The sequence below is a fragment of the Macrotis lagotis genome, chromosome 1 (assembly GCF_037893015.1).
Source record: "Macrotis lagotis isolate mMagLag1 chromosome 1, bilby.v1.9.chrom.fasta, whole genome shotgun sequence".
Classification (NCBI taxonomy): domain Eukaryota; kingdom Metazoa; phylum Chordata; class Mammalia; order Peramelemorphia; family Peramelidae; genus Macrotis; species Macrotis lagotis.
Window position 1 is genome coordinate 396,478,176 of NC_133658.1, and position 26,064 is coordinate 396,504,239.

Below are 26,064 nucleotides of genomic sequence, written 5' to 3' on the forward strand. Positions count from 1 at the left end.
AAATATTATTATCCTTACTTTATGTGGGAACTGAGGCTTGGAGGTGAAATGACTAGCTTTGGGTCACACAGGGAGCTCCTTTTTAATGTAATTCCTTACTATCCTAGCCCACAGTCATTTATTGCTTCCTCCTTGGAATTTTTTTTAGCACCGATTATGTGAACCATTTCCTGGCTGCTTCTGTGAGTCCCAATATCCTACCAATGGTTCTGTCTCCCTGTAAGGAAGGACTGATGGCAAACATCAAAACTATCAGCTTCACTGACTAGGAAAAAAATGACTTGACTAGAGGGAATGCAACTTTACAACTAAGATTGGAAAATTGAAAAAGATCACATGAATGAATAAGGAAATATAATTGCTGCTAGACTGTGTCCCTTGGGGATCAAATGGCATAAGTTTCTTGTATCCTGCATAGTACCTCAAAGAAAGCTTAGGTACGTAGAAAGTACCTAATGAACATTTCTTAAATGGACAATGAAATAAATTAAACCCCTATTTCACTTATGGGAAGAAAGAGGGGAATCAGTAAGTCAATCAACAAACATTTATTTATTTGTCTTTGTATTCCCAGCCTTTAGCACAGGATCTGGCACATATGGTAGGGGATTCATCATCATTTTACACCTGGAAGGGACCTTACAGATAATTGAATTCGATCCCTTCACTTTAGAAAGAAGGAAACTGAAGCCCAAAGAGGTGCTGAGGGTCAACCAGCAAGTGGGATTTATACCCAGATCTTCTTGACTCCAAGTCCAGTGCTCTATCCACTACACCATTCTGCCTCTTCAAATGGAAACTGATTGATTAGGAGCTCTTAGTTTGGGCTCCTGCTTTGTGCCTATTTCATCATGGAGCTGTGGGTAAACCACTTTCCTTCCCTGAGCCTCAATGTCCTCATCCTTCATATGAGGGGTCTGTAGTGGATGTTCTCATAGGTTTCTTCCCACTCTAATAGTCTATGATTCCCAAATTAAAACAAAAACAGAAACATCCAGTGCCTTTTTCATGTTACAGAACAAAGGACCCTGGAGACATGGGACCATAATTTCACTGTTGCCAATTTGTACTTTTGGTGCAAGTTTCTTGTTCTCACTTTCAATTTTTTTTTTCTGAAGTTGGAAGGTTGGACAAGATGTCTAACCTTAATTCTGAGATGGTTCCTAAGATTCATTCAGACTCTACCCTTCTGGCCCTGACAAGCCCCACAAAAGAAGCATTTTCAGGGGTCTCCCAATCTCCAAAATCTCATTTCCCTTGCTAAATACTGGACAGCATTGAAATTCAGCCTGAAACCGTTTATTTGACTGCTAATTGTAAGGCAGGAGTGGCAGTCACCAAGGGAGATTCCATTCAGCTGCAAAGAAAGTCATACTGCCTTAGGGGTAACATTGTCTCCATTTGTAACAATTTTGGCACTGAATGGACAAAACTGAATAGACCAGTATGAAAAATAGATTATGGATCCACAGTGATTTAATTCTCGGTGATATTTCCATTTTATGCAAATGATGGAGAAGGAAAAGAAAAAAGCGATCTAAAAAGTTGACCATTTAAAAGAAAAATAAGAAAAGATCACACAAGAAATTCTTTTGCACATCTGCCAAGAGAGTTAAAACAAATAGAGATATTAAATAAAAGCTCCAGGTACCAAAGAGCAAAATTTAATGAGAGTCACAACTGTTAAGTAGAGATTCCTGCTGAGAAAAATGTCAATGCCTTTAAGAGTTTTCCCATTTCTCTATTTTTAAGAAAAGTGTAATAAAAATACATATTACAAGTTAACATTTTTCTTGCTTTTTTTGTCCCATCTTTTTTTTTTTGATTGAGTCACAAGATGCTGTTCTCCCAGGCCTTCGGTCCTAGCCCAGGAGGTCTCTCCCTGTCTGACCATCTCACTGGCTGGTTCAGTGGGTGGAGAGAGGGTAGTTGGATGCTCTGGCCAAAGGCAAAATGTCTTTGAAGAGCAGTGATAGGGAGGTGGGAAAGGGGGATGGTTATTTCCAACTCCACAGAAATGGCATATCCCCATTTTTTTTTGTCCTGATTGGTCCTTGTGGTGTTGGTGGGGGCAGTGCGCTGGGAAAAATCTGGAGGGAAAGTCTCCCGGCAGTGAATATTGGAAGTTCATCTTGGGTCCTTCTATGTGTCATGCCCACACCAGACACACTGTACAGAAAAACAATGCTTGGATTTGACCTCAAGAGGGCAACTCTTCACAGCTGACATTGGTCCCTTGAGGGGATATGGAAGAAACCTGGAAATGGAGGGGGGCATCCACTGAGAAACTCCAAAGACAAGAGGACATGCATGCTGTGCCATCAGATAGGCACTGGGGTGTCCTTTAGCTTGCCAACTGCCAATGATAACCCTTAGTGGAGAGATATCATATGTGGATACCAGGTCAGCAGATGATACAGAACAGGTCAGAGTGGGGTTGTCATTAAAAGTTGTGACACATTACGGCACCCGAGGCATGCATTAACAAGGACAGTTGTAGGGTTTTCTGGAAGCCAGTTACACCAATACAATGGTTGGGTGGCACTAGGAGAAACTTCATATAAGAGATCCTCCACCCTCCATCCTACTGAACTCATATGTCTGCCTGGGATTCTCTTCTCAGACTCTATACTTTCTCTCCAACCCACTCATGGTCTCAAGGACTCAATTTTTCCTTAAGAAAATGAAACAGCCTCCACACCTACTTAGACCACAGGGGTAGGATTTACTCACTCAATTCAAAACCAATTTCTCCTCTGGCTAACAAGCCCAGGATGTTGGGGGTCTGGGGTCTTAAAATTCCCAGATCTAATCAGTTTCTTAACCCCTCTCTCCACAACTGCCTGCCTTAAAAAATAATTCCACCTTAGGCATCACACCTTCTGAAATTGAATAAAAAAGGACTTATCTTTCCAGACTGCCTACTTGTTCAAACAATTTTTTTGTTTTGTTTTTAGATCTAAGTAAAAATGTTACTTGGGTTCTAAAACCCAAGGTTCACACTTAGTCCCTTGTGCTAGGCTTGAGACACTTGGTTGGGATGCCCTCCCTGTGCCTTGTTCTAGAACAGTAAGGATTCATGGTCTCTAGCACTCCAGGCTCCCCGAGCCACAACATTCCTCTAATTTTCTGTTGCCTATGAGTTTCTGCAATTCCTGCCCTTCATTTCCCTGTCCTATTAAGAGGTACAGGGTAGCAGTAACTGTTCTCTGGTTTTTGGATATCCCAGCCACCTGTTAGGTAAGGTAGAGAAGACTTTTTGCTAAATTCTCTGCCTGGTTCATTCAGTCCTCTCAAGTCTCAGCTTCTCCTGGAAGATTCATCTCCCTTCATTGGCCAGAAGTTCTTTGAACTCAGATATGCACAGTTTTTAGGACTGAGCCAGGCTCTATATAGAACCTAACTCCCCATGTAAGTCTGACTGATTGGCTCTTAAAATTTCAAAGTCATTGTTCCCTGTGCTCCCTAAAGGGGAGCCTTCTAGAATAATCCGTCATCTCACAGTGCTACTTGCCTACCTTTTTCTCTTTTCCTTGTATCATTTCCAGACTAAGTCAGTGCCTTAGTGACCTCTGCTCTTCTTCTTGGGGAGAACACTGACCACCCTCCCTAACCACACATAGTTCTATACCCAGCCCTGGGCCACAGCTAAAGCAACGGATGGCCTAGGGGCCATGGAATGAATGAAGGGCAACTCTGAATCCTCCCCCATGGTATTAGCTTGGATGTTTCCTTGACTTGCTGGAAACTCTGACTTGACCATATGAATTCCAATCAAGCCTCAAACAGGGAGGGTTGGGGGAATTGAAGAGAAGGGCAAACTAAACCTGCAAACCATGAAAGTTAGTAAGGAAAAAATAATATTGCACACACTCAGACACATTAATGACCAAGTTAAAACAAGTGGTGCAATCTCCTCATTAGTGATTCCATTTTCAGATTTTGTGAGTCTGTTAAATCCAGTTACTTTTTTGCTTATTGCAGTACAAAACAGTTATTCATCTCCTATACTGGGTTCCTTCAGAGAGCAATGATAACAGAAGCAAAAAAGGAAGGGGGAAAAAAGAAAGGAAACTGGATTCTTAGTTCCTCAGGAAAGACCGTCGAATTGTCCTGCTATGGTCATGGTGACTGGTGATGGTTGCTTTTCAATATTTTTTGGCACTGAAGGGTTTGGGATGGGGCTTAGGGAGACCAGCCCTGCTCCCCTGGGGACATGATCATCTCCTGTTACAATCCTGTGGCTCCCAAGGGCATCCCCGAGCTGTGGCTCATGCACGGAATTGCTTGCATGGATTTGGGGAAGTCGTGACTGACGACTCGGCCATTCTCTCCACTGCCTCCTGCCCCACTGTTCCGGGGCAGGGTCGCTGTCCGTATGGCTTCATTGATGGATTGCTGTGGGATCAAACAGAAACCCTTTTCAGGAGGACCGGGGGTTCATCCCCATGTCCTTGGCAATGACCAATATGCATCAACAGTCAATACTAGGTTTCAAAAGGCCCCATCTTTCTTCCCTGTTTCTATTATTCCCCCCCGCCCCTTCTGCCTGGTACTTCTTAATCCGGGGACTGAATCAGTGATTTCATTGGTATAGAAAGCTTCCTCTACCAGAACAGTTCAGAACTTTCTCTTGAACTCAGAGAACCCCAGAACTCTAGAGTAGCCTGGGGCACTGAGAGTTTAAGTGACTTGCATAGTCATATACCTATTATTTATCAGGTCTTCTTGGCTCAGTTCTCTATCCACTACCTCATATTGCCTTTCTAATAGGCAAGTCTTTATTTCCACTAGCTAGCTGTGTAACCTTGGGTGAGCCATTCTCTATTGTCCCTCATCTTCTTCATCTATAAAATAGGTGGGATAATCTTCACCCTACTTGCCTTATGGAGTCATTGGAAGGATCAAATGTGACTCAAGACAGGGTCTTTCTAAGTGTGTCTACTCTTATGAATGCTTGACAAACATTAAGTGAATTGAGGACAGTTGTATTCTCTAGGATCCCTTTTAAAAGAAAGACCATAATTCTGCCAGGATGCCTATTTTTAATCCCTTCTGTCCCACCCCAGTTACGGTGCTACAGAAACTTAGAAGTATCTGTAGGCTGGGGGCATCCTCGTACTACCAATCCTGCTGACAAGAACGTTTTCTTTTTTGGCACACCCATGATTCAGCCATGCTTGTCCCATATAACGCCACACCCACATGAATAAGCTCTGCTTCCCCCCACAACTCTCCCTGGCCTGGTTTATTTAAATCCCACCCTCTGTTGGGAGGGAATGTGAGAAGTTAAATCAAAGGCTTTATAAATATAACTGAGATGTTACAACCCTCGAAATATGAAAATGGAAACTCAAGGAATTAGCAGCTACTGAAAAAAGATTTTGAAAAACAAATAGGAATTTTTTTTGAGGGCAGGGAACACCCCACGGTTCCAGATGGATTTTGCTTCAACATTCTCTTAGTTTTTATTTCAACTAAAAATCCCTTCTCTAATGAAAAATTATCTACTAGACCTACACTAATGATTCTGGCTTTCTATTCTCAAAGTTGTATTCCCAGAGACATTCCATGTAAGTTAGCAGCACATGATATATATGTCCTAAGGCTAAGGGCACAACTACATTGGGAGTTAGTAGAAGAGTCCCCAAAACTTAGCAGGATACAGTCATCCAGGGTCAAATCCCAGACACTGGTTTTCATCCACACTGTGGGTTTTCCTAGGGAGTTAGCTAATCTATCTTCTTTCCTTCAGGTAGAGCTGAAAGATACATGCTTAAACTTTCTAAAGGGGACTACAGAGAAAAAAAAATCCATAACTTCCTAGTCCCTTATTCCAGCTGCCTGTTGGATATCCTTATCACTTTAGGCTTGGCATTAGAGAGGCACTGTAATATAAAGAAAAGCAATGTGGGATTTGGAGTCAGAGGATCTAGGTTCAAATCCCACTTCTATTTACTACCCATATACTTTTCAATAAGTCATTTAAACTTGCTTGGCCTCGGTTTCCTCATCTGTAAAATGAGAGAGTTAAACCAGGTATTTTATACATCCCTTCTAATTCTTAATCTATGATTTTATGTTCAGCTAGTTATTTTCCCTCATAAATCTGCCCTTAAGATTTCTGCCTTGTCTTCTCTGCCCCCACCATTTTCATTTTCATTGCCACAACTTTAGCTTTAGCTCTCATCTCTCCTTGTGTAGCCTGATTCTTGCTACTCTTGTCTTTCATGTCCTAGCCTTTTCATGCTAAAACCATTTTGACTGGACATACTGTTCTGATCTTGTCATCCTTCTTAAAAAAAACCTTCAATGATTTTGTCTAAAAAAATACACCAAATTTTTAGCCTGGCATTCAAGGCTTTCCAGCATCTAACTCTGACTTATATTTTCAGGTTTTTTTTTTCATATCACTCCATGTTTTGGCTGCAATAGACCATTCCCTATTTTTCTTTGTCCAATCCCATCCCATCTCTATACCTTTTCTTATGTTATACTTAATGTCTTCATCTCAATTTCAAATGTCCAAATGGCCTACTTCTACCTGATCTGGTACAAGGGGATAGCCTTGCAAACTTGTAATAGTCCAATTAGTCTAATCAGTATGAGTTCAATATAGTAATGAAATTTTGATCCTCTTTGATGATGAAGCACAATAACCAACCAACCAATCAACCAAACAACCAACTTCATCCCTGGAAGGATCTTCTTTCTCTTACCCCTAAATCCAATACCACATCACCTTCCTAAAAGTAACAACTCCCTCTTCTATAGAGTTCTAAGGTTTATCAAAGGATTGCTTCACAGCAATCCTGAGGGATGGTAAAGGGAAGTATTATTATCCCTATTCTACAAATGAAGAAGCAAGAGAAGCTAAACTATTTAGGACCAAGATGGTAGAGTTAGGATTTGGATCCAAGTCTCCTTTTATTACATCATCCTACCTCCAGCAAATTTCCCCTGACGATTCTGCATGAAAATGATCCCCATCTCTTTAGATTTCTCATGGCACTTTCCCTGGATCTCTCCCTCTGAACTTAACCCATTCTCCATTAGTCTCCAACTTTATATGTATATATATATATATATATATATATATATATACATATATATATATGTATATATATATACATATATATATATATATATTTCCATCCACTATTTCCATCAGATAGCAACTTCTTAAAAAATCAGGGATTGTCTCATAGCCCTTTTTGTATCCACAGTGCCTTGGCATTTAAGGAAATGCTTGCTGAGTTGAATTTCAGTGATTATTCCTTTTGTAAGATGTTGTTTGACAGTAACCAAAATTCTGCAAGGTGTAAGAAATACACTCTTATTTCCCTGGATGAAGAAAAAAAATAATTGATATTTTTTCTAGGTTTTTAAGGTTAATTAAATGTTTTTCTTATAAAATATCTACTTACTATGTGATATTCTCTCCGTTTTACAGATTTATTGATTGAATCTGAGATTAGTTAAATGACTTACCTCAAGGTTATACAACCAATACAGTGGGAGAGTAGGGAATACACTTGGGATCCTTTTGATCTGAATTTCATCTACTTCACTTATAACAGATCAACTTTATCTGCTTTATCTTTCTTTTATCTTATGCTGAGAGATAGCTTTAACACAGTATGGAGCAAGGGGGATAGCTTTGGAGGAAGAAATGGATAGGCCCAAGACCTGTCTCTGTCATATATTATATTTGAGACCATAGCTAAATTACATCCTTATTCCAGGCAGCTCATTAAGATTATAAAAGAGAGATGAACTGCTGCTCTGAGTCACTGAAGGGAGTTTCCATCCTAGGAATCTCTCTCTTACTCTGATTAAGTCACATATATGGATCAAAAATTCAAACAAATCTTAAAATTCTTATACTGAAGTTCATTTCTATAGCACTTTATATAGAAAACTTAGTCTTTCTACCTCTATAACTAGGGCAGTGATTTTACTGTTGTGATTTGACAGATGGGGAAACTGAGCATTAGTGAAGTTAAATGACTTTCCTCATTTGTTAAGCAATCATAAGTGTCCACAGTAGACATAAGTCCACAGTTATAGAGAATCCATCACCTGTCACATCATTTGATCATCCCAATGACTCCATAAGAAAAATAGTTCACCAGAGTGATCCCAATGGCCTTTAATATAGGCTTCTCAAATTTCAGTTCAGTGTCTTTTCCATTATATCTTGCTATGCTTCAAGTGGACTTATGTCCACTTATGTCCACAGGAGATATAGGAATTTGGAAAGCTGAATGGGAAGAGGGGGGTCCTAAAAGAATGATTTTAGAGCTGGAAGGACCTTTTGGTTCAGTCCAACTGCATCATTTTACAGATGAGAAAACTGAGGTTCTATTAAGCGATTTATTTAAAGTTACAAAGATGTTCAATAAGAACTAGGATTTAAATCTAGGTCCTCTGCCAGCAGATTATGGGGAAGGCCTATGATAAATGATAGTCTGGTGATATGCTCAGAAATCCTGGGGAACTGATACACAGAAACAACACATGGTAGTTTAAATTCCACCCACTGACAGGTTACTATTCATAACTCATATTCATTTTACAGATGTAAAATATTTTACAAATGAAGAAAACTAAATGACTTGCCCAAGGTGTCACAGTTCATAATTTGTGAAGTCTGGCCTGGAGTCCATGTCAGTTGACTGCAGGTCTGATGCTCTTGGTCATTACTTCAACCCCAAGATCTTTCCTCTCATATTTGATCATAATGTGACCCTACTGGAGACTTTATTTCAACCCCCTGCCAGTTCTTCTTTTAAAGAAATATCAGTTAAGGTTGAAAGCAGTCTGGAAGCCTTGTGAATAAGGGAGGGGAAGAGTGTCCTAATGACAGGTTCTAACCTTATTAATGACCTCATCAGGGAGTCTTTGTGAAGAAGTTTGTTACCACCTTTGGCTAATGATCTTCCTGGGGGAGGGGGTTTACTACTTTTCCTAGTTGTTCATTAACTCTCAGGGAGCAAGTGTGCCAGATTACAGCTGCTTGGCTTAAATACATAGTCCATTAATACTGCTATGCTTAATTCTGAAAGGGCAGTATCTCTCCTGGGTAAGGCTAGTCTTTGGAGGAAGGCTAGAGTTCATTTCCATGAGGATTTGAATAGTAAATGAGAGACACCAGATCTCCTTCCACTCTAATGACAACCCTACATCTCCTTCTGGCTAATTCTTTCCTAATTGGGGGTGGGGTCCCAACAATTGGAGAATCTAAAATCTTTAAAAATGATAGCATCCCTAAGGTCAGTGATTTCCAGAGTAGGAAGGAATTTCGAAGTTGTCCAATTTCCTCAGTTTCTGGGGGAATACTCTGAGGCTATTGACAACTAAAGTGATTTTCCTAAAAAGGAGGTCCTAGCATGTGGAATCTGTGCTATTAAAAGCTAGTAAGTGGTGGAGCTGGACTTGAATCCAAGTCCTCTGACATCATACATGATGGTTTTGCTACTATACTATCCAAAGACTTCTTTAAATCTGTTATGTTTTACCCCACTGCTGTTCTGAGAAAGGGTAGGTGGAGCTGAAACCAGATTGACATGAGAAGGGGTAGGACAAAAGAGGGATTGGCATTGATCACTCTTCAGGATTCTTTCTGAACTGAGGGGAGGGTCAGATTCTGAGCACAGGGATTTGAAGCAAAAATGCATCACCAGCAATCCTTTAAGAATGACTTGACTCTGAGATAAGAAGGTAAAGAATCATGTGACCAAGTTATCAGTACACAAAGTTATCAGTACAAGTCCCTGTCATGTTCTCTTTGGGCCACTATGTGAAGTAAGTCCTCCTACTTCTGAAAGCAGATAACTGCCTTTACAGATGATGAGATCCAGGATAATATGACCAACTTCAAAACTCTAAAAGTCTGACTTATCTGCTTATCTCCTCTGAAAAAGAGAAAATCAGGGGTCCTATTGATTAATGAAGATAGTGAAAGTACCTTCTTTTAGGTAGTTAATGTTCAGTCATGTTTGACTCTTTGTGACCCCAGTGGGATTTTCATGGAAAAGATACTAGAGTGGTTTGCCATTTTCTTTCCAGTTCATTTTATAGATGAGGAAACTGAGGCAAACAGGGTTAAATGGCTTGCTCTCAGGGTCACACACTTAGTAAGTGTCTAAGGTTGGATTTTAACTCAGATCTTTCTGACACCAGACCTGACACTATCCACTGAGCCAACTATCTGCTCTTTTAGGTAGGCTGAGATATTAAAAAAAAACCCAACACAAAACTATATTAAGAGTGTAGGTGGGGGCGGGTGTAGTGGATAAAGCACTGGCCCTGGAGTCAGGAGTACCTGGGTTCAAATCTGACCTCAGACACTTAATAATTACCTAGCTGTGTGGCCTTGGGCAAGCCACTTAACCCTATTTGCCTTGCAAAAACCTTAAAAAAAAGAGTGTAAGTGGTGGTTCAGAAGCAATGCAATTGAGTGAAACAGTGTTAGATTGGGAGTCAGAGGTCTTTGGGTCAAGTCTTTATCAAGTCACTTCTTTTGTGACCCTAGTCAAGGCACTTAACCTCTCCAGCTTTAGTTTCCTCTTTTCTAAAATGAGAGGGATTTGACTAGATGACTTCTGAAGTCACTACTTACTGTGATATTATATGTTGGACAGAAATCATAATTGCTCAATGGAAAGATACTGAAGACATCAAGTTAGTGAGTCCAAAAGGAAGCTATGTTGAATAATGCAAAAAGCATTAATACTGCCTTTAGAGAGCACAGATTTAAAGCCTGATTGTCCCTCATTATCTTTATGACTTTGGCCAATCATTTAATCTCTTTAAACCTCAGTTTCCTGATCTGTAAAGTGAGGAGAATGGCCTAATTGATCTTCAAGGTTCCTTTCAGGTAGAAATCTCTTAGAGAAATGTTATGATTACTTCAAATAGAAAACTTTTAAACCTTAACTTAAAATTTTTGGAAGAGGAAGGCTGAATAATTTGCTTGTTATGACAGAAAAAATAGAAGACATTGACAGTCATGCATTCTAGAAATGAGTCCCTGTTCTGCCACTAATTTATTGTTTGACCTCAGGCAAATCTGAATCATAGGTGTCATGTTTTCTCATCTCTAAAATAAGGATGTTGGACCAGAAATTCTCTAAGATTCCTTCCAACCGTTACATTCTAAACCTTAAACTTTGCAAAGGGGCTATATTTTAGCTGAGGAATACACACTTACACAAAGACCTGGGCTCTAATTCCAGCTCTACCATTGAACTAGATGTGTGTGACCTTAGGCATGTCACTTTCTCTGTATGACCTTTAGTTGGTGATGGATAATAATCCCTTGTCTTGATAACTTCACAGCATTAATATGAAACCCAAATGAGAGAACTTTCTAGAATAGAATCAGAACTTCTCAGTCTGATATTTAAAGGGCTCTATAATTTGGCTCTCACCTTTCTTTCCAGATTTATTCCATATTACTTCTCTGTTTATACTTTATGTGCTAGCCAAATTATAGGCATCCCCAAATGCTAACATTCCAGTTCCCATCTCCATGGGCTGACTTTTATACTTAAAATGGGCTCCCTCCATATCTTCCTGTTAGAATTCAGAGCTTTAAGGTATAACTCACTCATTTCTTTTAGAAGCCTTGTACTTTCCTTCTTTCCCCACTCTCACCTTGCATTTACTTTTAAGTCTTTTTCCCCTTCTCAAATTACCTTGTATTTACCTGTGTACATGATCTTTAAGAAGCAGTGAGGTATAGTAGAAGATAGAGCCAGGAAGTCCTGGGTTCAAATTCTAGTCCTTTATTACATCTAGGTAACTTTCTTAGATTGGCAGTTGTAGAAAAGGTGCCTACTTGGATTGATAGAGGAATTTCCCTATACTAATGAAATTAAAGGTCTGGATCTGTATATTGTATCCTTCTGGGAGGCATAGACCTTGAAGGCAGGATCTGCTTAATATCACCAGTTCCTGGTATAGTAGTGTGAACTTGGCGGCCCTTAATAAATATTTGCTGAATTGAATAATAAGAGCTAGCATTTCTATAACACTTAACAAATATTATCTCATTGGATCCTAACAACTTTGGATGGAGTGTGGAGGTTCTACTATTATCTAATAGATGAAGAAACTGAAGCACACATGAACTTGCTTAGGGTCACACAGCTAGTATATATATATATATACATATACATATATATATATATATATGTTCAGATTTGAACTCAGGTCTTCTTTAACTGCAGATTCAATGGTCTATTCATTGTGCTACCATCTTATGTAAATGAAAGACACTATTCTAATCTGAAATCTACCATGCCCTGGCTATGTGGTAATAGATAAGTTCCTTGGTGACGCTGAGCAAGTTTTCACATTAGTTAAATGGAAATAATATTATCTACCACTGCAGTTCTCAGGAAGAATGATTGAGGTTACAGGAAAAAAGTAAAAAGTAGACAGAGGTAAGGAGCACAATCAATAGGAGCAGGAGAAGAAGGGTAGGAGAGTTTAAAGCTAGCAGTGGCAGTGTTAAATAGTTCAGTCTAGCTGTTATGGAGAATAGAAAGAGCTAAGATTGTAAAAGTACGGTGGTGCCAGATCCTGGAGGATATTCCATGCCAGACTTTTGCTGTTTTTGTTCAGTTGTATTTGACTTTTCATGACCGCATATTGAGTTTTCTTGGCAAAGATTGCCATTTCCTTATCAATTCATTTTATAGATGAGGAAACAGTAATAAGTGACTCAATCAAGGTCACAAACCAAGGTTTGTTTGAATTCAGAAAGATGAATTTTCCTGACTCTGTGTTGGGTACTGTAAAAATTGGGCTATCTAGCTGCCCATAACAACTTAAAGGGTCTAAACTTTATAGAATAGGCTGTGGGTAGCAGTGGCTTCTTTGAACAGATCTGAACATTCAAGGGAATAGAGATTTTGAGTTTAGAGAACAGGGTTTCAAATTTTTACGACCTCTGGAACAAAGCACTTTGCAAGCCTTGAATGTCTTTATGGATTTAGCTGTTATTTTGTTGTGGTGGCAATTATTTAACCATCTGAACTTCAATGTGTTCATCTGCACAAGGAGATGATTGAACTAGAAGATTACTAATTTCCATTCCAGCTCCCCTAGGATGAGAATAGTGATGGTGATGATGATGGTGATTAATTGCATAGTTAATTCTCTACATCTTGCTGACTTTGCTCGCAAAAGATTTTCATTTGATTTCAGTAAAATTCCCAGAACTCCAGCCTATAATCAGTTATTTTTAGTGTACAGTTACCATAATGGTCAGAATAATCTGTCCCTGAAAAGAGAGTATATCTTTAAAGTTTATTTTATGATTAAAAATAATCTAGGTATACACTGAAAAAAACCCAAATTGCATGATTCATTTGAGTTTTGAGTATGCCAGAATTTAGCTATCTAAAGCAATACTATATCTATATATCTAAATCAATATTATATAGTGAATGCATGCATATATATATATATATATATGTATGTATCTATCTATATAGGTACAAATACAGAAATGCTACTAGTTGGCATAATGATTAGAGTGCTGGGCTTGGAGTCTGGAACTTCTGAGTTCAAATGTGACTTCAGACACTTACTAGTTGTGTGACTCTGGGCAAGTCAATCAACCCTGTTTACCTCAGTTTCCTCATCTATAAAATAAACAGAAAGAAATGGCAAACCACTCCAATATCTTTACCAAATGGGATCATAAAGAGTCAGGGGTGTCTGAAACACAACATATGTGTTTCCTTCCTTTGAAGATATAATTTTAGAATGCATCCTATTTAAAAATCTTTTTGGATCTGTGATTCCCCAGTGTGAAAAATATCTCCATCAATGTTCATGGACAACTTATCATACACAGGGCCATAGGATCAAAAGTTCACTAGAAAGAACCTTTGAGATCTTGTAGTCTACTGTCTTCTCCTATTCATTTTACAGAGGAAGATTCACTTCAAGAAAGTTTGGATGATTTTCCCAAGCGTTTGATTCTTGGTACTCTGCCTGTAATCTAACACCATTTCCATGAGTTTTTCCATGACAAATGGACTTGATAATATTAGAGAACTGTATGAAGTACCAAGAAGTTAGATGACCTTTCCCAGGGTCTCAGAGATATAGTTGTCAGACTGCCCATTATGTCAATGGGCCTATATTTGGACCAGTGTGGTACTTGATTGGCTAATTGATATCTTCTATTTTTTCTTCCTGTGGCTTTTTTTATATCTTGATGTAGTCTGGAAATCCCAAAACTTGGAGTCTTTTGACCTGGAAATTGTGAAACAATTTCCCTGAACTAAAGTTTCTTTGTCAGGAAAATGACGGGGCACCTAAGAGTGACTCAAGGATGTTATGAGAAAAGCACTTCTTCCTAAATATCATCACCAGGGATATATTGGAACCTGCTCAAATTGACTTGTGAGAGCATTTATGCTAAGCAAATTGGCAAATTGTGCAAATCAGAACTTGATCTGTGGTTTAGTTGATTGTCTAGACTTCAGAAAGTAATAGAGAAAATGTTAATAGTTCAGATTAGTAGATTAGAATAAAAAATGTGTTGGGCCAACAATTTCCCCCCTCCCCCTAAGCCAGTTGTTGAACTAGCACACCCCTTCTTATAGTCCTGCATTATAGAAAGGTAAGCTATTATCACCTTCATGGACTATTAATGAAAACAAATGAGATATCTGAAAAGTGCTTAGCACAGTGTCTGGCAAATAGTAGGAGCCTGATAAATGCTTATTCCCTTCCCCAATTTTCTTTCCTTATTATGTTCCCATCATCTTCCTAATAAAAGAGATTTCAATTCCTGAGGACTCCCCTGGGAAATCTGGGGACTAAAGAAGGGGAAAGACTAGACTTGCAAAAGGAATGCCACCTTCATCCGCTTGGATTCGCTACGAGACTTGTAGCAAAACTCGATTAAGGCAACCAGCATGGCTAACCCGAGGCCTCCGATCAGGATGTAGAACACTCCGGCCACATTGCTGAGGCTCAGAGCACTTGTTTTATCCTAGGAGAAGAAAGGAAGAAGAAGGAACCAGGGAGAGAAAGAAAAAAAGTTAATTGAAGGGCAATTGAAAAACCTTGTAACTACATACAAATAAATATATAGGTATGGATAAATACATATATATATATATATGTATATATTTACACACACAGGCACTTCACCCCCCACCATCCCCTACCCCCACCCTCCTTTAAGACACAGCATGATTTTAAAGCATCTTGTATGCTGAAACATTAATGATCCCCTTGCGCATGTACACGAGGGATTCAAGGTTTGGATTTGTCCCTATTCTCAATTATGGATGGAAATGTCTTCCCTATATCAGAGGCAATGGACTTCAGCCATTGCTGGTCCCTCCCCCCAAACTCTTCTTTGGGAAAGCTGCTCCCTTTCCTCCCAGATTGGATCCCCCGCACAGTCTGTTGCTCAGCAACACATTGGTCCGGCTCTACGTTTGTTTCTCTCAGTATTAGCCTGAGAACTGGTCCTTGGAATCAACTTTTCCAAGATATTGTTTGATCTCATTTTTTCTAAGAGGAATTGTTCATGGAATAGAGACCAATTGATGTATGCATACATTTTAAATTAGTTTTTGGCAGCTCAGTTTTCACAAAGGGTTTTAAATAGCAAAATAGCTCTATTAAATCCTATTAATTAGGTTTGAGTGGAGTTATTTTTGTATTTAATATGCTGGTTGAAAATCCTGAGTGGGGGGCAGACCTGACTATTTGGGATTTTGCTCTGTAAGGGACTAAAGACAGTATTCAGAAATCAGTCTGCAGGGCCAGGGGCAAACAATTGGGCACAGCCCAATCTTGCCACTGGGACACAGCACTGCGTGAAAATTCAATAGTCATGGTTGGTTGTTCTGATAGGTCTGGGATCTTTCCTGCATTGTGAGTTTTTAAAGGTGTGTACTTGCTGAACAATAGGGGAGCTGCTGCAGAGGACTGGCTGGAGATATACATATACATATACATATATATATGTATATATAATACATATATATATACATATATATATATACACACACACACAGCATAGGGTCAAGTCTCATTGGTGAGTAGAAAATAATCTCTCAAGAGAAGGAACCATAATGAGACAGGTGAAATCAATAAAAAGAAATTTCAACAAAAAATCTCCCCCTTCCCCCACCATGTGAAGATTAACCTGTTGTGATTAGCTTAATAACAAAAACAACAAAATGACCCTGATTATAACATTTCCCCAGGGATGATCTTAGACATTATATCTGGGAAGCCAAGCAAAATGCACATGTCACTTGTACAAATATATCCCTAGATTTGTTGGTGTGTGTGGGCACTGAGTTTCTGCTTTGGTTGGATATTAAGAAACAAAACAAAACCAAATAAACTCAAATCAAAACACTTCTTGTTTATTGGGGGTGGGGGTGGGATTGTATTATTTATAATGGTGCATAGTCATGCACCTTTCTTCCATTTGTATTCCCCAACAGCTACGATTTAGGTCTCCATTATGTAGGAATGATAAATTTAATCAGGAAGTGACTTCTGTCTTTGCTGGACTTGGTGCGTTGTCCCGAGATCAGCGGGGTTCAGTATTATGACTGCTAACAGCCAAAAATGGCTCCCCAGAACTTACACTTTCCTAGTCCAGTGGGAGGATTTAAATCTACAGTCTGCTTTGTACTGAGTGTTATACTCCTGAGTGACTTTCTTGTAATTGCTAAATCAGATGGAGCTGAACATGCGTTATGCTTGGCAAGTCAGGGTCTAGCTTTTAAAAAAACCACATTAATGATTAATCAAAAGGCAGCATTTCTCTTGCTCTGATATAATGGGGTTTCCATTGCCAAACAAAGGAGGTATATCAAAATGAATCCTAGGCCAGTCACTGATATCATGTATTTGGAAAGAGACAAGTGCAGTGGAAAGTGTGAGACTGGGAAGCAGATGATGTGGATTCCAAATGTCTCTGTCACTTTGCCAATGTAGCCTTGAGCAAATCACTTAATCTTTAGAGGACTCAGTTTCCTCATCTATAAAATGAAGGGGTTGGAACAGGTAACTTCTGGGTTTCCTTTTGGTTCCTAATCCATGATTCTATATCTTCCCCATTGTGCATATTCATGTCTGATATTTCATCATTCGAAATTCACTCCTTTAGCTCTCTGTTGAAATTTGTATGATTTTGAATGACCAAGGAGGCAGGCAGTCTTTTCAAGCAGAGGTTGGATGGATGCATCATTGGACATATTGTAGAGCAGATTCATGGATCATGCAGGCAGCTAGGTGGAATGAAGCATCAGGTTCTTTCCAGTTAGATATTTCAAGCCCTTATCAACTAACACCTTACTGGGTATTACTTGAAAGCAAACTGCAAATGTACAAGGGCTTGTGGGAGAAGGATACAAAGTAGGCACCCACATAGGGAGTAGGTGCCAGGGAGCAGGAGAAGCACCTGGAAAAGAGTGCCAAAGACAACTTTTGCCAACTCCACAATTATGCTGAGTCTGGCTAAGATTAAGACAGTGAAAGCAGAAGTTGGATTGTTTCATTTATTTTGTCATTCAAAGTTGTCACGTCTCCATGTGGTCTTTTGCTAGTATTGGAGTAATGATACTGGTGGTGGGAGGAAGAATTATGGGCACAGCTGTTTTTATAAGTTTTTTAAAGAATGAAGTCCTTGATTTTCTATGCTCTAGGCTCTGGAGGATAATAGGTAGCAGGTGTGCCAAGTGCATGAGATCCAGGACTACTCTTCTTCATGCTGATGGCTTTAGTTTCATAGACAAATTTCATTTCAAGTTGCTCTCCTGATTTGAAGTTGCCCTTTGTGCTTCCTTCCTTCCCGATTGGGGCAGAGAGGGAGAGTTTTGTCTGCCTTGTGAACAGTGGAGGGTCATGCTCAGCTAGACTGGAATCCCTTAAAGGTCTCTTCGATTTCTTTGTCATATTTGCTAGCGTTCCTGTGGAAGGTTGCTACACATAGCTCAATTAATGTCCCTTACTGGCCTATTTCAGTTAGGCTGGGGCAGTCTACAGGCCAGATGGAGATGAAGAGGCATGTTCCCCATACCTGGAATAGTCAAGCAGTCATATCTCCTACATATCTAGAAATGAAAGTATGAAGACCATATTTTATACATCCGGAGAAGGCAAAAAGATCATTTCCTCCTGCAATTGTCAGTGATTGCATATGAATGTCTGTATGATAGGAGGAGTCATGCCTGGAGGAGCATATTCTCCAGAACTGGATATAGCATTGGTGGTAGGGTTACATGCTTGGAGATGTCAGCAGAATTGAATCCACACAGCCAAAAGCAGGAGGGGCTTCACACTTGGAGATGGTAGCTAAATTACCTCCTTCATCTATTTCTTAGAGAACAATGGGGCTATATCCTCCACAGAAGAAGTCAGCTTGAGGATAGAGGGGAGGGAAATCAAAATCTGATGAGAGGATCGTATGTACCACAGCTGGAAAAGGCAAATGGGCACAGCATAGGTCCAGTCAAATGCTGCAGGCTAACTTGGGAAAACACTCAGCACCAGGGATCTCACTCCTAGCCTCTCAGTCAGAGCTAGGGCAGTAAGAACCAAAGTAAGTCACAGGGCAGATTGACTAGGCATTCAAGGGGCACCTGTGTCTTGCTGCCATCTCTGTCAACACAGCTGAAAATGCATTGTTCCATTCCTGGAGGTTGATTATACATCCTTTGTAGGAGGATGTTAGGTATAGAAAAAGAGCATATGCATCTTTTGGCCATCATCATCTAGAAAGCATGAGTGTCTGGGGTTTAGGCATGCTGACTTCTGTGGAATTATAACTTTCATTTCTTTGGGTATTTATTTTTAGGTGGAAATGAGACTATAGCCTTATATAGTTTGTCTTGTTCATCTGTGTATTCTTGACCCTTGCATATTGGGATCATGAATATGACCTCTGCAATTTGGCCTTTTTTCCAAGAAGTGATAGGTGTTAGTCCCTCTGCCAATATCTGTCTAGGCTGAATGTGGCTATCTTCTCTAGTGGCAGTATATGTTGTCCCCTGCTGTTTCCTCTGTGTGAGATGTGAATCTCTTCACTGTCTCCTCTATCTGTAACTTTGCTTTTGTATTCTGTGATGGAACAGAAGTAAACACTCAGAAATCACTGTTTTTTTCTAGAGTTGTAGCTTGTGTCTCTGTCTCTCTTTTCCCGCCCTATCTTAACACAGACATATGTGTGGGGGTATATGCATGTGCTGGTGTACACATTCCATATAGTTAACTTCCAAACAAGCCTTGAAACTGCTAGTTATGTCTTTTAAAAAGACTTTTCATTAGGTCTTGGAGTAGAGAGGTGGTGGTGGTTCTGAGCTCTTCTTTTTGGGACCACCTTTGTTTAGTCATCCTTAGCTTAGGAGAACTATCCAAGCCCATAGTCCTTTCCCCCTCTCCCCCGACCAAGCCAAGCAGCTTGTTAGTGGGCGTGAAAATGTCACAACTTGTCTCCTGCTGGGAGAAGAGAGGGATAGTATGGAGAAGAGTGACAGGTGAAAAGAAACATAAACCCAGTCTTTCAGAACCCTTGGGTTAGTTGCCATAGTGATGAGGCCCCCCCTCCATCTGTTCATTTTTAACCCTTTGTATGCTATCCTTGCCTTGGTTTGCTACCTCCTTCATAAGGTCTAGAAGGTTGTAGAGGACTAAGACTAGAAAGGAATGAGCAGGATAATATGGCAGCCAAAAAGCCAGTGATGTTCTTAAGATTGCATTCACAGCACCAGAGTGGTTCAGAATAAGGGGGAGAGTCACACTGCAAAAGGATCTTTTCAGAACCAACTGCAATCATGTCTTGAGGTCTGGAATGGCACATTTTGGGAAGGCTATTGACAAGATGGAAGAGGTCCAGAGAAAAATCATGAGGGTGGTGAAGACTTGAAACCATGCCATATGAGGAATTATTTTTAAAAATAGAGATATGTTAACATCTGGAGAAGAGAAAAGTAGGTGAGAGAAAGGGGATGTAGATAAAGCTGTTTTGAAGTATTTGAAGGGCTTCCATGTAAAGAAGGAATCAGCTTTATTTTACTTGACCCTGGAAGGCAGAACTAGTTCAATGGGGAGAATGTGGAGGCGGAGGATTTCAGTTCAATAGAAGGAAAATCTTCCCAACAATCATAGATATTCACAAGTAAAATATTCTATCTTGGGAGGTAATGAGTTCTTTTGCACCTGATACATACATACATACATACATACATACATACATACATATATATGTATATATTAGGTTTTTACAAGGCAATGGGGGGTTAAGTGACTTGCCCAAGGTCACACAGCTTTATTAAGTGTTGGAGGTCAGATTTGAACTCAGGTCCTCCTGATTCCAGGACCAGTGCTCTATTCACTGTGCCATCTAGTTGCCCCTCATTGTGTCACTTAGCTGCCCCGTACATGAGATATTTTCAAGAAAAGGCTTGGTATCTGCATATTGTAAATGGTGTAGAGGTGATTTCTGTTTAATTGAGATTCAAGTACTCCAAAATTTCTTCTAAAATGAGACTGAAAACTAACTGAAGAATGAGGTTTTTGGGCCTTCTATAGGTCTTAGCATATTGAACACAGTCATATAGTTAATATCCAGTGACTATTTCTTCAGTTGATCCACCCAGAACTGTCAACAAAAGTAAGCCCATGGGTTAGGTCTGTATAGTCTTCCTTCATCTTGTTCTTCCTGCTTGTCTTCCAAAGAAATTATTTTTGGGGTAGACCACAATGAAAAAATGAAGTAAGTTAATTTACACAGTGGATAATCAATAAATATAAATAGGTGGTCCTTCTGGATAAAAAAACATAGAAATTGGGTGATAGTCTTAAAAGATGAGAAATGAGTTGCACCCTTATGCAGATCCAAAAGATAGGCTCCATTTTTTCTTGTGATTGTGAAACAGAAATTCAAAGATACCAAAGCAACTGAAGATATTCATAATGGTGCTGAATTATACAAATGTGAATGAAGGCCATGTACTACAGCAATGGAGAAAACAAAACATTGATTTTGGAATTAGAGGACTTGGATTTCACTCCTGGATCATGAGTCCTTTCTTTCTTAATGAGAGGGTTGGACCAAGTGATTTCTAAGATTCTTTCCAGTTCTAAATCTTATGACCCAATGATTCCTTAAGTGACCCATGTTGAGTAATGCTTCAAGCCACCACTAGGGGATGGCTCAGCTCCAAGGACAGGTTAATAGCATAAATGAAACAGAAAATTCATTGTTAGAGCAGAGAAAGACAAAACTAGAAATAGGGTTTAGATGCAATTCCAGTTCTGCTAGGCCAGAAAGCACCCCAGGCACAATATTTAGCAGGAAATAGCTCAACAACAACAAAAAAGTAGAAGAAATGTTGATAAGGAAGGAGCCAGGCATATGAGGAGGAAACGGGTTGCCAACATTCATATAGAGCAGTTAGGGAGGCCAGAACTGGATCAAGAATTCAAATCAATATCGAAAGCTAGAATTTGAAAGTGTTAGAATCAGGATCAGGCCCAAAGCTGGGTCCAGTGCCATTCAATGAAAGTCAGATTGGAGTCACTCAAGGACAGAGTGGGGCCCCAGCAGTCTTTTATTTGCTTTGCAGATGCCAGACCAACTTTTCATTTCTCCAAAGTCTAAGGGGGAAGCTTCCCACTGGAGTCAGTAGCCAGGATTTGAAGGGAGTTGTAGCTAGGAGTCACTGACTTCCCTCAGCCCTCTTGCTGAAGCTATGCTCATTCAAAGTCTGTGTGACCTTGGGAAAATCTCAAAAGCAGGTCCTCAATTTTCTCATTTGTAGATGATCCCAGTCTTTCAATTCTAAACCTTGAATCCTAGAAGGATTCCTTTGTGGCTTAGTGGTGAAGGTAGCTCAGCTTCTGGCAATGTGGAGAGTCCTTATTTTTCTCATTCATTCTGAATAGCTCTTGGCCTCCTTTACATATACCTCCAGACAAGGGGTTATAAGAGGCAGGGGCACATGTCTTTGAAATGTTCTTTATAGAATCTACCCCTCCAAGGTCACCCAATAACAATTAGCCAATGCTAATTGACCACTTAAAGCTGTTCCATTTCAAATCTAGGCCAGTTCCCCAGCCTACAGATTTTCCCCAAAGAGCCAGCTCCACACAGGATGAGAATTGGCCCATTGTACTAATAATTGGCCCATGTAGCCAATGAGAAGAGAGGATTGTGGGGGCGGCTGTTCTCAGTTATGTGTACTGGGACCTGCTGCTGTTGTACAAGGCACCTCAGAACACTCTGCCTGAATAGAATGGTAGTGGCAGCGAAGCTAAGGATGGACGTGTGGGTCAGGGAAGAACACCCAAAGACCAGGAGACATCATCACACAGAAAGCAGAGATAGTCTTTTCTGGTGTGTGTGTGTGTGTGTGTGTGTGTGTGTGTGTGTGTGTGTGTGTGTGCATGGCATGACTGCTTGGAACATGTATTGGTTAGCTAGGGTTTGGATTTATGCAGAACAGTCTGGACCATATTTTTACTATGTCTTTTTCTATCAACTTCCAATATTTTGGATGATAATAGGGACCCCTGAAAGCTTCAGGAAGATTTTAGGGGGGGTCTTATTTTTCCTCTTGTGAATGGGCAAATAGAGGGGTTTAAAATGTCTTTCTATGGGAGCTTCAGAAACAAACAACAGGGAATGTTAAAGAAGATTCTTCTGATTTTGGTGTTAAGGTCAGTGTCTGATAAGGGTTAACTGCATATATCTTGAAGCATATGCTAATCCCAGGATATTAACCCTGACATCACTGGTCCCCACTGAGTTCAGGCATACCAAAAATCATAAAATTAAATGAGAAACAGTTGGTATAGTATGTAATTGAGTGCCTTAATGTTTGGTCTGCCAAATTTCCTTTTTTTCCATTCACTTCCCTTGGGGCTTCAGTTAGCTAGGGACCTTCAGGAGCATGGACACATGCAAGTTTGGCCAACTGTCCCAAGGTAGTTGAGATACCACTTTAATTTCCAGTTTCAGAACCAGAAGAATTGCTCTTCATTTAGGGGAATTCACATGCATTGGAAAGAACTATGCAATGAAAGGACAAAATTGTTGGCAATTTATGGTCACTCTATATGCTCTTCTAGGGAAGGAGATTCAGATACCAGAAGGATGAATGAAACCATACAAAGGGACTTAGTGGAAAAAATACTGGTCTGTCATTGGGAGACCCAAATTTGAGTCCTGGCTCTGTTAATAAGTAACAAAATATCCTTGGGCATGTCATGTCATTTGATCTCTTTAGAACCTAGTTTTCTTCTTCATAAAATGGTAGAAAAAGGAGCTTTGGAATTCTATGCTCTATATTCTAAATTTCCTTTCTATTTAGCATTGTCTATTTCTGTTCTATTTTTCCTTTTAGTCTGAACACTAGCTATATTCAAGGGGTTCCTTCCAATTGTAAGACTTCATGTTTATGGTCCTTTCCAGCTCATTCGTGTTCTGAGTTCTAAGGTCCATTTGATTCTAATATTCTATTATAGCCTAAGAGTGTTTTGAGATCAGATATTCTATTATGCTTTAAAATCTCTGACATTCTAAATTCTTTTCTAGTTCTGACATTTTCTCTCAGGTCCCTCCAAATTCTGATGTTCATGTTCTCTTCAAGATTTGATTTTCTAGGTTCAGGGTTTGAAGTTCACCAACTTCTAATTCTAATTGATACTCTGATTCAATGATGAAGGCAATGCACACTGTGCATTTTAAAAATTATCCTAGACTTTACCTAGATTGTTTTCATGTCTAGGGAGAAGAGACTTTGGTTTTATAAATGGGATGACCTGCTCTAATGAACAGGCCCTGAACTGGGATATGAACTAGGATCTTCATCACAGCATTAACCTATGCAATGAAAACTTGCTTGAGATAGTCTCTCCCTGACACAGTTTGGGAGGGATGATTACATACTGCAAAAAAGATCTCCGTAGGGATCTCCCATGGGGACAACACATCCTATAAGCAAAGAGTAATTGTATGAGGGAGACCACCTTGCAGATTGCTATTTGATGAGTTCCCAAGAGGGCCACTATCCCTCATTTCCCAGAAACTCAACCTTTTATGGTGTGGTAAGGACTAGTCATACCACTGGTCTGTCCAAGACCTACTACCTTCATAGTACAGGTTTGAAAGGTCTTTCCCCATCTGGGGCCCCTGTACCTCAAAATACTACCCAAACCCACCACACAAGGGCCTCCAACCCCTGGGCCCTAGCTTTGATTCAATACTGTGCATTTTTGTATGGGTACGCGAGACCCCCTTGTGGGCGACTGACCTTACTTCCGTAGTCCTTGCTTCCACACTCCCCTTTATCGTACCACCATTTGCTTTTCAGCTTGTCTAAGACGCCTTGCTCACTGAGTTTCAAAACCGCTAGGTTTACGGGACCTCTTCAACCAGGGGGCGACATAACATAAATAACATTAGCAATGTTATTTTATGTTATTCAGCACAGACAGTTTCATTCACATCATTCATTGAACAAGAGCATATACACGGACAAAGTGATATCATAGAATACTCCATCTGGCCCCACCCCACCATAATACTGCCCACCCCACACACTCACGCAACTCTTCCTCCAGCACAGCAAGAGGAGTATTGCTATATCACTTTGAGTAACCAGCAACCTCCATCACCCGCTGCAGATACTTGCCAGTGGTCCAGATGTGGTAGGGGTCGATGGACCGTCCCTGCTCTCAGATCATCCAACTGCTGACCAGGCCAGGCTGCAGAGTACCTCAGCTGCCCCAGCAGTGGACCTCTATCAGTTTCTCCAGTTAGGTATGCGGATGGGGGAAGGAAGGAGGAAAACTGCCTTCAAGAAGCCCCAGGACAACCTGTTCACATTTTCTTCCCATCCCGTCTTGGCAGAAGAAAATCACCAGCTGGCTACAGTGATAGGCAAAAGCATGAAGGCTTCCTTATACCCCTACTCTGAGATGATACTTGCAAAGTTGGTTGCATATACAGAAGTCTCAATTTTGGGGGGAGGCTGGCCAGCCTTTTCTAAGAGAGTTGGAGTGGGAGGAGGTTGATGCTGATACTGGCAACTACTAGAAAGTTGAAAGTTTTTTTTCTTTCTGAGAATGGGAGAGGAAATATTTAAATATAAGTGCGAGGGGGTGTTGGAAAAACGGTTGCTGGTTACTAGCCATGCTATTAATACCCGCTAGTTTTTTCTTACTGGGGCTGACCTTGGAATCACCTCCCCCGCTGCCGCATTCGCCCTTGTCGTACCACCATTTGTTTTTCAATTTGTCCAAAAGCCCCTGCTCGTTCAGTTTTAACACTGCCAGGTTTACTGGATTTCTTTAAAAACGAATAGATAACACTCGATGAGTAACAGGCGGAGAACACTCAGAAACTTGTGTGACACAAGGGATTGGTGAAGCAGCTCCCTATTACCCAGCCTGCCAGGGAGATATCATCTCAGGGCTCTGAGTTGGGGAGCCTTAGCCACCATCATTCCTGGTAATGGGGGATATGAGAGATAGACTACAACCCTCTGTCTCCAAAATAGGAAGAGTACTTTTATGGGACTTTGACTTGACTTCCTAAGGTCTTCTACATTTCAGCCCCTGCAAGACCCAAGGGGTGAACTTGGTCTTTTGGTATCTAAAAAGAGGGATGGATATACCATATAGGGCTTAGAGGAAACTAGGATTTTTAAAAAAAGCCCACTCATTAATATTATTATGAAGATGATTATAGTCATTTCTACTACTGCTACTGCTACTGCTACTACTACTGCTACTGCTACTACTACTACTACTACTACTACTACTACTACTACTACTACTACTACTACTACTACTGAAAGGAAGAAGAAATAAAATGGCCCAGAGAAAGAATAACAGCAACATCTAGGAATACTCTTTATGGAAAAAGAGTTATTAACTTGGCAATTGGAGGGGTGGGAGAGGGAATCTGGCTCACCCATTCCTCTGAGTGTTACTCACGTCACAAGAGACATATAAAAACAACATGATTGGCAATCTCTTCTTATTAAATAACAGAAA

General features: G+C 40.1%; 1 protein-coding gene across 2 annotated transcripts in view; it reads right to left on the reverse strand.

Moving 5' to 3' along the window:
• Positions 1-372: 372 nt before the first annotated feature.
• Positions 373-26,064, reverse strand: part of GRIA1 (glutamate ionotropic receptor AMPA type subunit 1) — a 352,588-nt gene continuing 326,896 nt past the window's right edge. The window contains exons 14-16 of one of the 2 annotated variants that reach the window (XM_074212568.1): positions 24,318-24,432; positions 14,888-15,022; positions 373-4,419 (exon numbers count right to left, since the gene is read on the reverse strand). In XM_074212568.1, the coding sequence (XP_074068669.1) occupies positions 4,231-4,419; positions 14,888-15,022; positions 24,318-24,432 (439 nt within the window). In that variant the 3' untranslated portion in view covers positions 373-4,230. Of the gene's footprint in view, positions 4,420-14,887; positions 15,023-24,317; positions 24,433-25,239; positions 25,355-26,064 lie in introns of both variants that reach the window. The other variant, XM_074212569.1, reaches the window with a different exon arrangement.